We start from the raw sequence: 12359 nt of genomic DNA, 5'->3' as shown, positions 1-12359 counted from the left end.
ACGAACATAGGGACACTGTTCGCGAAACTTTCGCGAACAACGTTCGCGAAATTCGCTAACAGTGTTCGCGAAATTCGCGAACATATAGACTGTTCGCGAACAGATGCAAAATAAACGGTTTGACGAACGGTAACGTGTGATCCAGGGCTTGATAACAGCTGGAACAGCGAGAAGCCATTTATTTGACAAAGACTTGTATTTGACAGAGAATTAGTTTGGGGAATGAATGCCGATCGCTTGATATTCCTTGAAGATTTTCGAATGTGTGTTAACTGCTAGCGAATACTTTTAAACAGCGGGAAGCCATTTATTTGACAAAGCAAAGACTTGTACTAAACACGGGGGAATTAGTTTGAGGAGGGAATGCCGATCGCTTGATATTCTTCGAAGATTGTCGAATGTGTGTTAACTGCTAGCGAATACTTTGAAAAGCGGGAAGCCATTTATTTGACAAAGCAAAGACTTGTACTAAACACGGGGGAATTAGTTTGAGGAGGGAATGCCGATCGCTTGATATTCTTCGAAGATTGTCGAATGTGTGTTAACTGCTAGCGAATACTTTAAAAAGCGGGAAGCCATTTATTTGACAAAGCAAAGACTTGTACTAAACACGGGAGAATTAGTTTGAGGAGGGAATGCCGATCGCTTGATTTTCTTCGAAGATTTTCGAAATGTGTGAAAACTGCTAGCGTAGACTTAATAACAGCGGGAAGCCATTATTTGACAAAGACATGCAATAAACACAGGAGAATTAGTTTGAGGAAGGAACGCCGATCGATCGCTTGATATTATTCGAAGATTTGCGAAATGTGTGAAAACTGCTAGCGAAGACTTAATAACAGCGGGAAGCCATTTATTTGACAAAGACATGTAATAAACACACGAGAATTAGTTTGAGGAGGGAATGCCGATCTCTTGATACTCCTCGAATGTGTGAAAACTGCTAGCGAATACTTTTGAACACTGGGAAGCCATTTATTTGACAAAGACATATAATAAACACATGAGAATTAGTTTGAGAAAGGAATGCCGATCGATTTGTCCCGGTCTGTTCGCGAACACTGTGTTCGCGAATTTAGCGAACATATGTCCACATGTTCAAAAGCGGTACTGTATATTAGTAATAAGGTTTGTGACGGCACCAGACTTATGCAAAAGCTAAATTATATGAACATGTTTATCAATCTTTATTTGTGTGAAAAATATTGGAAATGTCAAACGAAAGTAATGACTGCACTGACATTCCTCTATCGGAAGTATAAACGTTCCCGTGTGTTATGTTCCCTGCTTTCGGAAGTTTGACCAATTACTTCAAGTCAAAAAGCAAGTGTACCTAGTAACACATCCAAGCTTGACCAACCAAAATATCCTTACGCATTCCTTTTTCTCAACACAATCCAATAGTCCACTCTAATCTAGCATGTATTTATTGGAAGTTCTATTTACAGTATATCGTCACGTCTTACACAAACCCTTTAGCCTCTTTTTCACCAATCATGCACACTCATATCCTGAAAGATTACACCCAGAACTTGTAAACCTTAATACACATGACCTCCTTCTTTTATCTGACATAACATTAAACTACCGCACTCTTGAGAGATTACACCCCCTATTTTCATCTGACATAACTTTGAACTACCGCAGCCTTGTCTCTGAAAGATTACACCCAGCACTTAAACTTGAAGAACTGATGAAGATCTGGGTCGTCCACATCCTTGCCGTGCACCCCAGCGTAAACCTGGCACAGCAGCTTACTGTACTTGAAGGTCTTGTCAAGAGTATCCACATACTTCTCAATCACTGTCAGCCCCATAACCTTACCAAGCGATATGAGGCTCGGGCCCAGCCGAGGGTCGTCATACTTCTCTTGCTTCATCACCAGTCGCACTATTTCACCATGGATGTATGCGTCGTCAAAGGTTAGCGGCTCCTTGAAGGGGTACCTACTGTAGATATCCACTGCTTTCATTGGGTCTGTCTTGACTAGGGAGTCCGCTAACTCGATGTAAGCATCATGCACTTCTGGCGCCATGCTCAGCACTTCTTCATATAGTTTTTCAGCCTCTGTGAGTTCTCCACCCTTTCGAACAAGCACCCTTGCGAGTCCTAGACGTGCTTGGTAAGAGGGTTTGTTTGGGGGACCAGTTGCCTCGTCTTCAGGTTTGGGCGCTGGGCTTGTTGGTGGTTTAGCAGCGGCATCCTTACTTGCTGGTGTTGACGGTTTGGCTGGGGAGCACTTGTGATTAGAAGCTGACTTCGCAGGCGGCCCTACAAAGAGCAAGTACGTGTGAAAAACATTTTGGCTAATCTACTTTCTGGCAATCAGGCACAGTTTCTTACCTGAAGTCTTTGCTGCAGCTGGACTTGCAGTCTTCGCAGCCCCTCTAGTGGCCACACCCCTAGCAGGAGAAGGCCCACCTCTAGCAGGGGAGGGTTTGCCTCGTGCGGCAGGAGTCTTGCTTGGAGAAACGGCACCTCCACGAGCTAGTAAAAAAGGTTTGTTGACTACCTTATTATAGGAAATCAACGCTAAGATTAATTAATGCTGAATTGATGCTGATATAGAACGCGACATGTTCTCATTGATAAGATAGGATCAAGTGCTTAAAACTTGTTATTCAGTGTTAATCAAGATCGCCCAAATTAACGCCCAACGTCCCTAAGATATTCTAAAAGCTTCTCAAACGCTAGTTAAATTAACGCATTTCTTTCAAATACGCGTGAATTATCTGTGCCTATAATAAGGTAAATGATGGGGCCATTAATGTCACTTCAGCACTGCAGTGCCCAGCCCGTATTTCTTTATTTCAAACTGACTGAAAACTCCACTTACCCCCAGTTGCTGCACCACGGCCTCTAGTGGCTACCCCGCCTCTAGCGGGGGCCCCTCTGGTAGCTGCACCCCTCCCTGCAGGTGCACCCCTAGCTGCAACTCCCCCTGGTTTACTTGGTAATGCTGCAGTTTTCTGGGGGGTGCCCTCTCCTGATTTCTTCTCTGCTTCCTTTTTGGCCTGCTTCTCTTTATACCACCTCTGGTTAGCAATTGTTTCTGGCAATGTTTTTCCGCCCGAAGGCTTGCCTTCTAACTCAATGCTAATCCTAAAGCTTTGCTCGGCCTCATTAAGGAGACTTTTGCCATTATCTGAAGCTGGGTCGTTGTCATATGATCTCAGCTGGGCGTCTCCCAAGAGATACAAGGATCTGTTGTTTGATGGCTGGAGCAACACAGCCTGCTGGCATGTCTGATTCAACAAAAGGGAAATAACTAACTATAATTAACCGCTGGAATGTCTGATTACACAATAGGCAGATAACTGACTTTAATTAACCGCTGGAATGTCTGATTACACAATAGGCAGATAACTAACTATAATTAAATGCTGGCATGTCTGATTCAAAAATGATTAGCTGATTCTTCCTTGATCTCTTAGGCGTTGATGATTTTTAGTCTAGAGTCGTAGCCTAGACTAGGGGCAGTATGTACACCATTAATCATTCTTCACATGCATTAAGATTCATGATCTTTGAAGGCATTCTAAGGTATGCAACATACACAATAACCTAGTATTGACAATAGACCATTACATAGCAATAAACAGCTCTTTTATGCTAAGTATCTTCCCTGACCCGGTAAAACGCCTTTAACCTTCTCTCATCATTCTTTTAACATCATTCAAGTGAACTTAAGGAGAGGGTTACAGTTGCGGTTCTTAGGGTTAGGGAAATTAATCAATCATCTTCACATATAGCCTCTATGGAGTGGGTGCTCAGTGGGCAGCTACATAGAAGGCAACTTAACTTACAGTACGTAACCTGTGGGTCCTTATAAGGCCTTGGCATTCCATTCTTATAGTATAACACCAAAAATACCTTTTCTTGTAATTCCAGCAACTGCCGCCCAGGAGGTATAGTAGAGTTCCTAATCAGGGCTGACAAGTTGTCACACTTGCGCGCAATTGCAGCTTTCTCCTCAGAATTGTTATTCTCCTCCTCCAATAAGAGCTGGATCAAACTAGAGTGAGCTTGGAACAGTATCCATTCCGCTTCATGGTATGTCTCTCCCCTGGCAACCAGGTTGCTAAGGACATGCATGGAGAGCAGCGCAGCCGCATGATAGGTGCTGGATACCGACATCAACCCAGGTGTTGCGGGTGTCAGCATTTGGACTGCACAGAGAGATAACCATATAGCACAATTGAATACTGTATGGCTTTTATCTAAGAGCCCTACAGTACACATATAGCACAATTGAATACTGTATGGCTTTTATCTAAGAGCCCTACAGTACACATATAGCACAACTGAATACTGTAGGGCTTTTATCTAAGAGCCCTACAGTACACATATAGCACAATTGAATACTGTAGGGCTTTTATCTAAGAGCCCTATCGTACACATAGAGTAAAATAACAATTGGCAAAAAACGATGCTGGCCATGGCTTAAAGGAGGTACAGTTTAATGTTATTGAAGTAATCAAGTTGCATATGTGCTTAGGTGCTTAAAAGGTAACACAGTAATCTTAGAACAACTGCTACTTTTATTAAATCAATAAAACCAAAAAGACAATGTGCAATGGCTTCCTAAAACCAGCGACGAAAATGGATGCTTTCTCACTTCCCATCAAAATTTCCTGGACACCTACATTATAAGATTATATGTTACTTTCTCTATTCACAATCATGGCTTTTCCTTCTATATCAACCACCCAAAACAATCCTTAAAAGCCTACCTATAGGCTAATTTGCTGATACCTCCTTTATTCACTAACACACCTTCTTATCATTGCCCTTGTATAATATCAAACCATACCCTCTACTTGCGCTTACTATCTGGCACAGTCTATATTCTTTGTTCCAATATCTATACACCATACACTCCTGAATTTACTTACCCAAGCCAGCAAGTGTCAACAGTCCCTGAAGGCATTGCATGTTGTTGATGTTAAGCAGTTCATCAGACGCTAAATGTGGTTCCTCGTCCTGTTTGTTATCCTGTGTGATGTTCATCAGCAAACTCTCTAACCCTTCTGAGAGGTATCCTACAGCTTCTGTTTGTCTTTTGCCAGCCCCACCCTTTTGTAGTGCTAAACCTAATCCAAGGTAATATCTATGCACATGAAATAAAATTGGTTGGATAATTGAATAGGTACAGTAGAAACCCTGACTTTCAAAGCCATCTTGCACTACAGTTAGCTTCTCATTCCATATTCATTATGGGACTATTACCATTACCATTCCTTAAAGACAAACCATCACCAATTCTATCAAAGTTATAACTAGCTAAAAAATGAACAACAAAATATACTAACAATTTGAAAGTGAGATATATTAGCTGCGCTAGAAGTGAAGGAAAAAATTTGCACTTTTCAGGCTTTAAAGAGATGGTGAAGCATGATATTGAGAAGTTAATTAATTACACTTTTAAGAAAAACATATAACAATGACTAGAAATTATATGGTAGTGACAGGTACAATATACTAATATTTTAGTAGTTCAATCAAAAGTAACAAAAGCCATTTCGCCAACCTGCACTCAACATTATTTGGCTTCAAGCCAACAGCTACTTGTAGCCTACTAACAGCTTCATCTGGTTTGCCTTGCAGTAGAAGCATGCGTCCAACATGAAGGCTGTACAAATAGTTATCTGCACCACAGGACAGAGCATCAAGATACTTGAAATATGCTTTGCCGAGTGGTTCTTCTTCATTGCCCGCTTGCTGGGCAGTCTTGTTTGCCTGGGACATATTTAGAACAAAGTCCATTAAACAGGCATGGGGGAGCAAGGGAAAGAGATTATAAAATAATGATAAACCCAAAAAGGGGTACGTCTAGCATCACCATCAAACACTGCCTTCTCCCTTGGTTTAGACGTTTTGTGATGCCATTGAATCACATAATTGCAAGAGTGATATGGGTAGGGTGGACTGCTACAGTAGGTGGGAGAGTGGGGGAAAAGGTGGGCATGGAGAGGAGGTGGTCAAAAGTGTCCATTTTTCTTTCCTGCTGCCTTGATTTCTTTCTTTGCTTGCATTTTAATGCATTGCAATGCCAGAGACACATCTCCCACATCTTTTACAGACCCTCTGGCTCTACTTTGGGCTTCGAGTACATACCATATTCCTAGCTAGGTTGCTATTTTGGGGGTTAGGGTGAAAGGACTAACATTGGTTTCTTGAGTTGTAACCATAAGTTGGCTTTTGATGGTAATTTATGTTTCAAACATTATTGTATACCTGCAGTGCTTGCTTTGACTTGAAGGCATACAACTGCTGTACATACTCTGCCCTGTCGGACTTGCCCTGGTCTAACAAGTAGTGGTATTCCTCATCAATGGCCTTTAGTTGCAGTGAAAGGGGGGCGTTTCTTCCTGCTCCACGCATCTCACAGATTGCCTGGATGTCATCTTCTTTAGAGCTCTCCTTGGACTTCAGATTAAAGTCAAACTCACTCTCTGTGTTTTTCTATTTAAAAAAATAAATGCTTATCACCTTACAGCAGGTAGCCTTGTAACAAGCTAAAGGGAAGGGAGAAGAGACTGACTTTGCAGCAGTATTGCAGGCTGCAAAATTTATTCTAAATTTAATAGTTACTGACACCTAATAAAAATATTAATGCAGTAGAACTCAGCTAAATGTGTCTCACAAAAAGACTAAGGCATAATATATGACAACAACAAGTCCAGTTAATCCAAAATCTAATTCATTTAATAAGAGGTGGACTTTTACAGGCTCTCCTGCCCTGATTTACTTTGAGAAACAAGGAGGAGGCTGTTTTAATGTATCTTTACCGGTGGCTTGAGACCATAAAGATCTCCTGCATAATGTTGTTCTTCTAGAACTTGTGCCAGTCTGAAATGTAGTAGAGCATTCTTTGGAGAGATCTTGATGGATGTGGCATACCATTCTGCTGCTGTGTTCAGATATTGCAGAGGTGAGACCTCTCCTGTGTACTGGCCAGCACAACCTAACAAATAACAAATAGGATGGACAATCAAAGGGTGCACTTCATGACACATACCTGGAAGGTGTTGGGGGCAATATATCATATTTATATTCTTATTACCATCTTTGAACTAGAATTTTGGCTTCAGAAATCAAATGCAGGATGTTGGTGAGGGGGAGACAGCTCATATGATAAGAATGGTGATTGTTTGGCAAAATCATGTGTTTGATGCTAAATGCATGATCGACAGGTACCGTCACGATAAATTTATCTATTGTATATTTGGTATTTTTTAGCAGATAGTCAGGTTATATAGGTTATACATGTCAATGTTGTCTGTATCAGGAATACTGATACTAGTAATTGTTCTGTACTTCAATAATTTAATAATAAATGATTTTTAAACAAAAAATATTATTTGGTGCTCCTACCAGCAAACTACCCCCCCCCCCCCCCCTTCCCTTGTCAGTGACCTCAGTGGGAACTTACTAACTTTGGAGCCTCACTCTGTTGTTCCATTATGGCAATGGTAGAAGGTACTACATACCATACTTAGGACGACTCTCAAAGTAGTTCTTCACCATCTCTCCTGCTGTCTTTACAAGGTTATCAGATGACTTTTCACTTGTCTCCTGAAGTAGCTTTTTCTCCCATGGCCGCACCTCCAGTTTATGCTGGACAGAGGTACTTGTGGCTTTACTGGTGCACATATGTGACTTGTGAGTGTCAAGGTCGCTAGATCGCACAGGTCTTGCACAATCAGGACATGCAGAACAACAATCCTATTGATAAAAATTGTCACTTTATTCGTCATCAAGTTTCACCTTGACACAAGACAATTCTGAAACAGACATAGGTGGGAAACAGAGAGGGCACAACTTAACAATCCATTGCCAAAAAAGCTTATACTAAAAATTGATTTTACTTCATAGTAGGGGTAGCTGATGCATTCAAGGTCCCAATATGGCATGCCTTCAAAGGTGCTTCTAATAAAGGCAGCTGATCTTAATAAGGTAGTTGTTGATAGCAGATGATAATTGAATAGACTTAATTGAATAATTTTGAATAATGTGTCCCAGTTTGTGTGTGTGTGTGTGGGGGGGGGGGGGGGAGCAAACGACGCCTGCCTAAAAACGTCTGCAAAAAATTCTTGCACTAAAGGAGAGCCGTTTTTTGTCAAACCTGGCATCAGAATGTTGCTTCGCTGCTTTTATTACAATGAAAAGTGGGACAACTGAAAAGTTATAGAGGTATTTAGATCAATTACCTTACTCTTTGCTTCAAGATCCTTTGCAGCTACAAGTTCCCCTGATTTCTCTACAATGACAGGTCTGTGCTCACACTGACTGGCATGCCTGCCAACATCACACAGCTTGACCTTCTCAGGACATCCCCAGTACCGATAACAACAGCTAACAAGCTGTGAGGCCATCTCTTTTTCAATGACATGTTCATCCACACGCCATTCCCCAGATAACTGGGTGTCGCCCAAAGGGTCTTGCTTGGATGTGCGTGTTAACTCATCTATACAAGGTTTGCAATAGACAGTTTTGGACGGACTTCCGGCTATGGATTTTGGCCGGTATAACACACCAAGACAAACAGGACATTGAAACCGAAGGGCAGCCTTAGCATCTTCAAATGCAACTGATCTTAATAGTTGTTGACCGCAGATAATTATTGAATAGACTTTTGTTGTGCTCTGATCGGGTGAAGTCACCTCTAGTTCAATCAGTGTTTCTCCATAATTGAGATCAATAGCGTCTTTAACCTTTTCTGCAGATCCATTTAACTTTACCAAGGTCTTTTTGTCAGCAGCAACTGGTGTTATCACAATAGATGATGAGTGTCTTGACACGGAGACAGTGTAGGTAGTGTTTGCTGGGGTGAATTCAGGGCTCAGGTGGCCAGAAGAGAGCTTCAACTCGGAGAGGGAGGCATCGCTTGCTGATAGCCTGTTTGCATAAATGCAATAATTCTTGATAGTAGAGCCATCTTCGGCTGACACTTCTATCTTGATTGTTGTAACTTCTCCTTCTTTAAGTGAGACTGTCTTCCCTCCACCAGAACCCTGGTAAAACAAATAAAAAATATTTAGTAAACATTTTCAAGTATTTTTTAGATAATTTTAAGACAAAAATGCAACAAAAATAAATTAGTATAAATTAAGTTTTATAATTTAAAACGTCCCCTTTCTAATGAATGCACTTTCAAATAAGACATTTTGGCGGGCAACAAGTATCGATTTGTATGAATATTAAACTTACCGAAATCGCGTAGGAGGCCCCGGAATCGCTTGTTAGAGGATCGACTTTAAGTTGTCCGACCTCGCTGCCTAATGTGACCTGGTACTCTGTGGTGTTTGCATGGAATTTTGGGCTTAATTTGCCCGGAGAGATGGCGAGTTTTTCAAGGTCTGCGTTATCCATGTTGTCAAGAACGCTACACGACCTTGTCGATCAGCCTCGTCTTCATAACACCACAGGGCTCCCGAATTCTAGAATTGAAGTTAGCTTAGCCTGTGTAGTAAGCGTTCCTGTGGAGTTTCAGCAGGAATAGAGAGCGAGCGAGGAATATGGTAGTCCAGACCTGGGACTCTCTTTGCGCTCGACATTCTGGCTCGCGTGAAAGAGGGTCCAGTATTTATTGCATGCGCATGCGCGAAAATACACCGCATATATGCGGTGTGGCCTGGTAGCTTAGTTCAAGATGGCTGCGAAAGGGACGAGCGAGGGTTTATTTCAGAAATAATACGCTGATTTTGGTCTTGGATAAATACTTAATTATCAAACTTTTCTGAGATCAGGACAGATGATAATAAGAGTCTGAAAAATATATCAATCAAAGAGCTTTTCTGTTTTCGTTATTTTCACGCGCGCGCTTTAGGCAATAGCGCCATTTCAAGCGAGCGCGCGCTTTTTTGGAATGTGATTTTCAATCACATTTTATCGCGTTTTTATAGAAAACAAATTCCAAGCAGTTCGCTGATATTCCTTCACATGTACAAAACATTCTTTTCATCTTAGCGATGATCGATTTTCGGAGCTCTGCACTCGACAAGGTCTAGCGGGAATCGACTCTCCTTAGGCACGTCCGTTATTGCGCCCGCTCGTATTTCAACTTTTGCCGTGAAGATCGCTGATTGGTACATGTTCGCGCATGCGCATGCAATAAATACTGGACCCTCTTTCACGCGAGCCAGAATGTCGAGCGCAAAGAGAGTCCCAGGTCTGGACTAGGAATATGGCCGCGCGACAGAAACGCTTGCTAAGCAGGCTGAAGTTAGCTAAAAAAAAAACACTGTTTTTAGGACCTCAAAACAAAGTATCCGTACGTATGAAGAGCTTTCCCATTACGAGACAAAAAAAAAAAATAAATTAAAGTACATCATGGTCGGCTATCCGGCCACAGGTAGCCCAGGCAATGGTTGCTTGTTCGTAGCTCGGAACTCGGCTGATCTGAGAGGGGACGAGTAAAGCGTTTTTTGTAGAATGTTGTCAATAAAATTGCCTTAAAACTTAGAACATGCCTTAATTTTATTGACAACATTCTACAAAAAACGCTTTACTCGTCCCCTCTCAGATCAGCCGAGTTCCGAGCTACGAACAAGCAACCATTGACTTGGCTACCTGTGCTCCTTCCCAGCGCGGTCAAGCGTACAACGGCGTCGGTCAAGGATGTTAGTGGCTACTTTCTTATTTTAAAATACGGCTCTCAGAATACAATACAATGGTGGTCCTACATACTGTGCTCACCAAAGGCGAACAGACGCTCTACTTCGAGCGGCCGATAAGGCGCCCACGCTTCGTGGCGCTCCGGCAGTGCTCGCTGTTTAACAGTTGGTATAATCTCGAGCGGGAGCATCAGATAACGACTATAGCCCCCCTCCCGCCCATCGCTACTCTGCCAGCCGGGCACCACACGGCCGAGTCCATCGTGGAAACGATCAACCGCGCTGAAAGCAAGATTCTGACCGCGAAGCTGGATCCCCTCACCGAGAAGATCGGGCTTATGCCCAGTGGCGTTGCGTTCCTGAATGCCGAGCTTTGCGCACTGTTTGGCCTAGAGGCTAAAGACAATCAGTTGGGGGAGCGGGGCCTCGCACTTCCCTTGGGGGGCCCCACTTAAGGTGGCTTTGCCGAAAATAGAGGCCCTCTACATCTGCTGCGATATCGTAGATCGCACGCAATGCCTCTCCTTAGGCGAGCCTTCAAACGTTCTCGCTTGCCTAGAAACCCGCGGGAGACCGCACGAGAAAGTCGTCTATGGACCCGACATCCCCGTTTGTGTCGCAGCATCTTCCTCTGAGTTTGTCTCGAGTATCCAAATATGGATCAGGGATGACTGCGGTAGACGGGTGGACTTTAAGAGCAAGCCTGTTCGCCTTGTATTAGAGCTAACCTAGCTCCGACGTAACAGACATGGCAAACAGCGACGTTATCATATACGGTGCCATATACCCCTCGCTTCCCGTACGCACAGCGGCGGCGACGTGCAAAGCTTCCGAAATATGTGACACTCAGGCGGAGATAACGCATCATCGACAGGTGCGGAAAAAGTATAAGCGCACCGTTACCCATGCTGTTTCTGTGGCATCCGGCATCGCTGCAGGGGCGCTTTCCAGCGCCGGGGTAGGGGTCTCTTTGAGTGGGATAGGGGTTCTCTGATCGGCGGTCCACTGGCAGGGGTCGCTGGGCTGGTCGGTGTCGTGGGCGTAGGCGCAGGGATAGTCTCTAGGGGTCTTACGAGCAAGGTGGCTTAACACGAAGACACGATGGTTTTAGCGGAGAGTAAGAAAAACTCGATCAGCGAGCTAGTCTCTAAGGCTCTACAAGACGGGCATATCTCAGACGAAGAGTTTCAGCTAATACTTCGGGAACGAGAGAGATACAACGCGCTCAAGGCCGCTATCAGAGCTCGACACGGCCTCGCATCGCGTGAGAAAAAAAGCAAGAAAGGGCCCCCGAGAAAGTCCCTGGAGACACGCGAAAAGATGAAAAAGAGACTGCGAGTAATTCGCGAGGAGTTCGGGAGCGAGGTGTTCGAGTAAAGTTCAGGTTTAAACGCCACGCCAGCGGCTTTGAATTTACGGCCGAAAAACGGTCATTCAGCGCTCCGTAGGGTGGCGGTCCAATCCAACGCTCGGTATACTACAGACGAGGGTCTAATTGCAAGGTTCCCACATGTTACCACACAAAGGGGGCCAGCCATCCCCTAGCGAGGCGCTTTAAGCAAACGCTTTAAGCGACCCCTATAACACACTCCTCTCCCACGAGGACCCCAGACGGTATACCCCAGGCATTGGGCATGCCCTAGGGCATACAAAAAACAACGGAGAACGGGCTGGGAGGGGCGGCGGGGCGCGGCTTATCCCCATTTCTATGAAAGCCCCTGCCCGACCCTTTCTACCCGG

General features: G+C 43.7%; 1 protein-coding gene across 1 annotated transcript; it reads right to left on the bottom strand.

The window, feature by feature from the left end:
* Window positions 1-1411: 1411 nt before the first annotated feature.
* LOC116604030 lies at window positions 1412-9722 on the bottom strand. The gene is made up of 11 exons (XM_032365787.2): window positions 9214-9722; window positions 8214-9017; window positions 7494-7728; window positions 6792-6967; window positions 6238-6465; window positions 5531-5739; window positions 4896-5110; window positions 3874-4169; window positions 2837-3245; window positions 2344-2487; window positions 1412-2271 (listed from the first exon to the last, which is right to left on the bottom strand). Exons 1-11 carry the CDS (start codon window positions 9373-9375, stop codon window positions 1664-1666), a joined length of 3486 nt encoding a protein of 1161 aa, XP_032221678.2. The 5' UTR covers window positions 9376-9722; the 3' UTR covers window positions 1412-1663.
* Window positions 9723-12359: the final 2637 nt, after the last annotated feature.

The sequence above is a fragment of the Nematostella vectensis genome, chromosome 7 (genome assembly GCF_932526225.1).
Source record: "Nematostella vectensis chromosome 7, jaNemVect1.1, whole genome shotgun sequence".
Classification (NCBI taxonomy): Eukaryota; Metazoa; Cnidaria; class Anthozoa; order Actiniaria; family Edwardsiidae; genus Nematostella; species Nematostella vectensis.
This window is presented reverse-complemented; position numbering and strand designations above follow the sequence as displayed.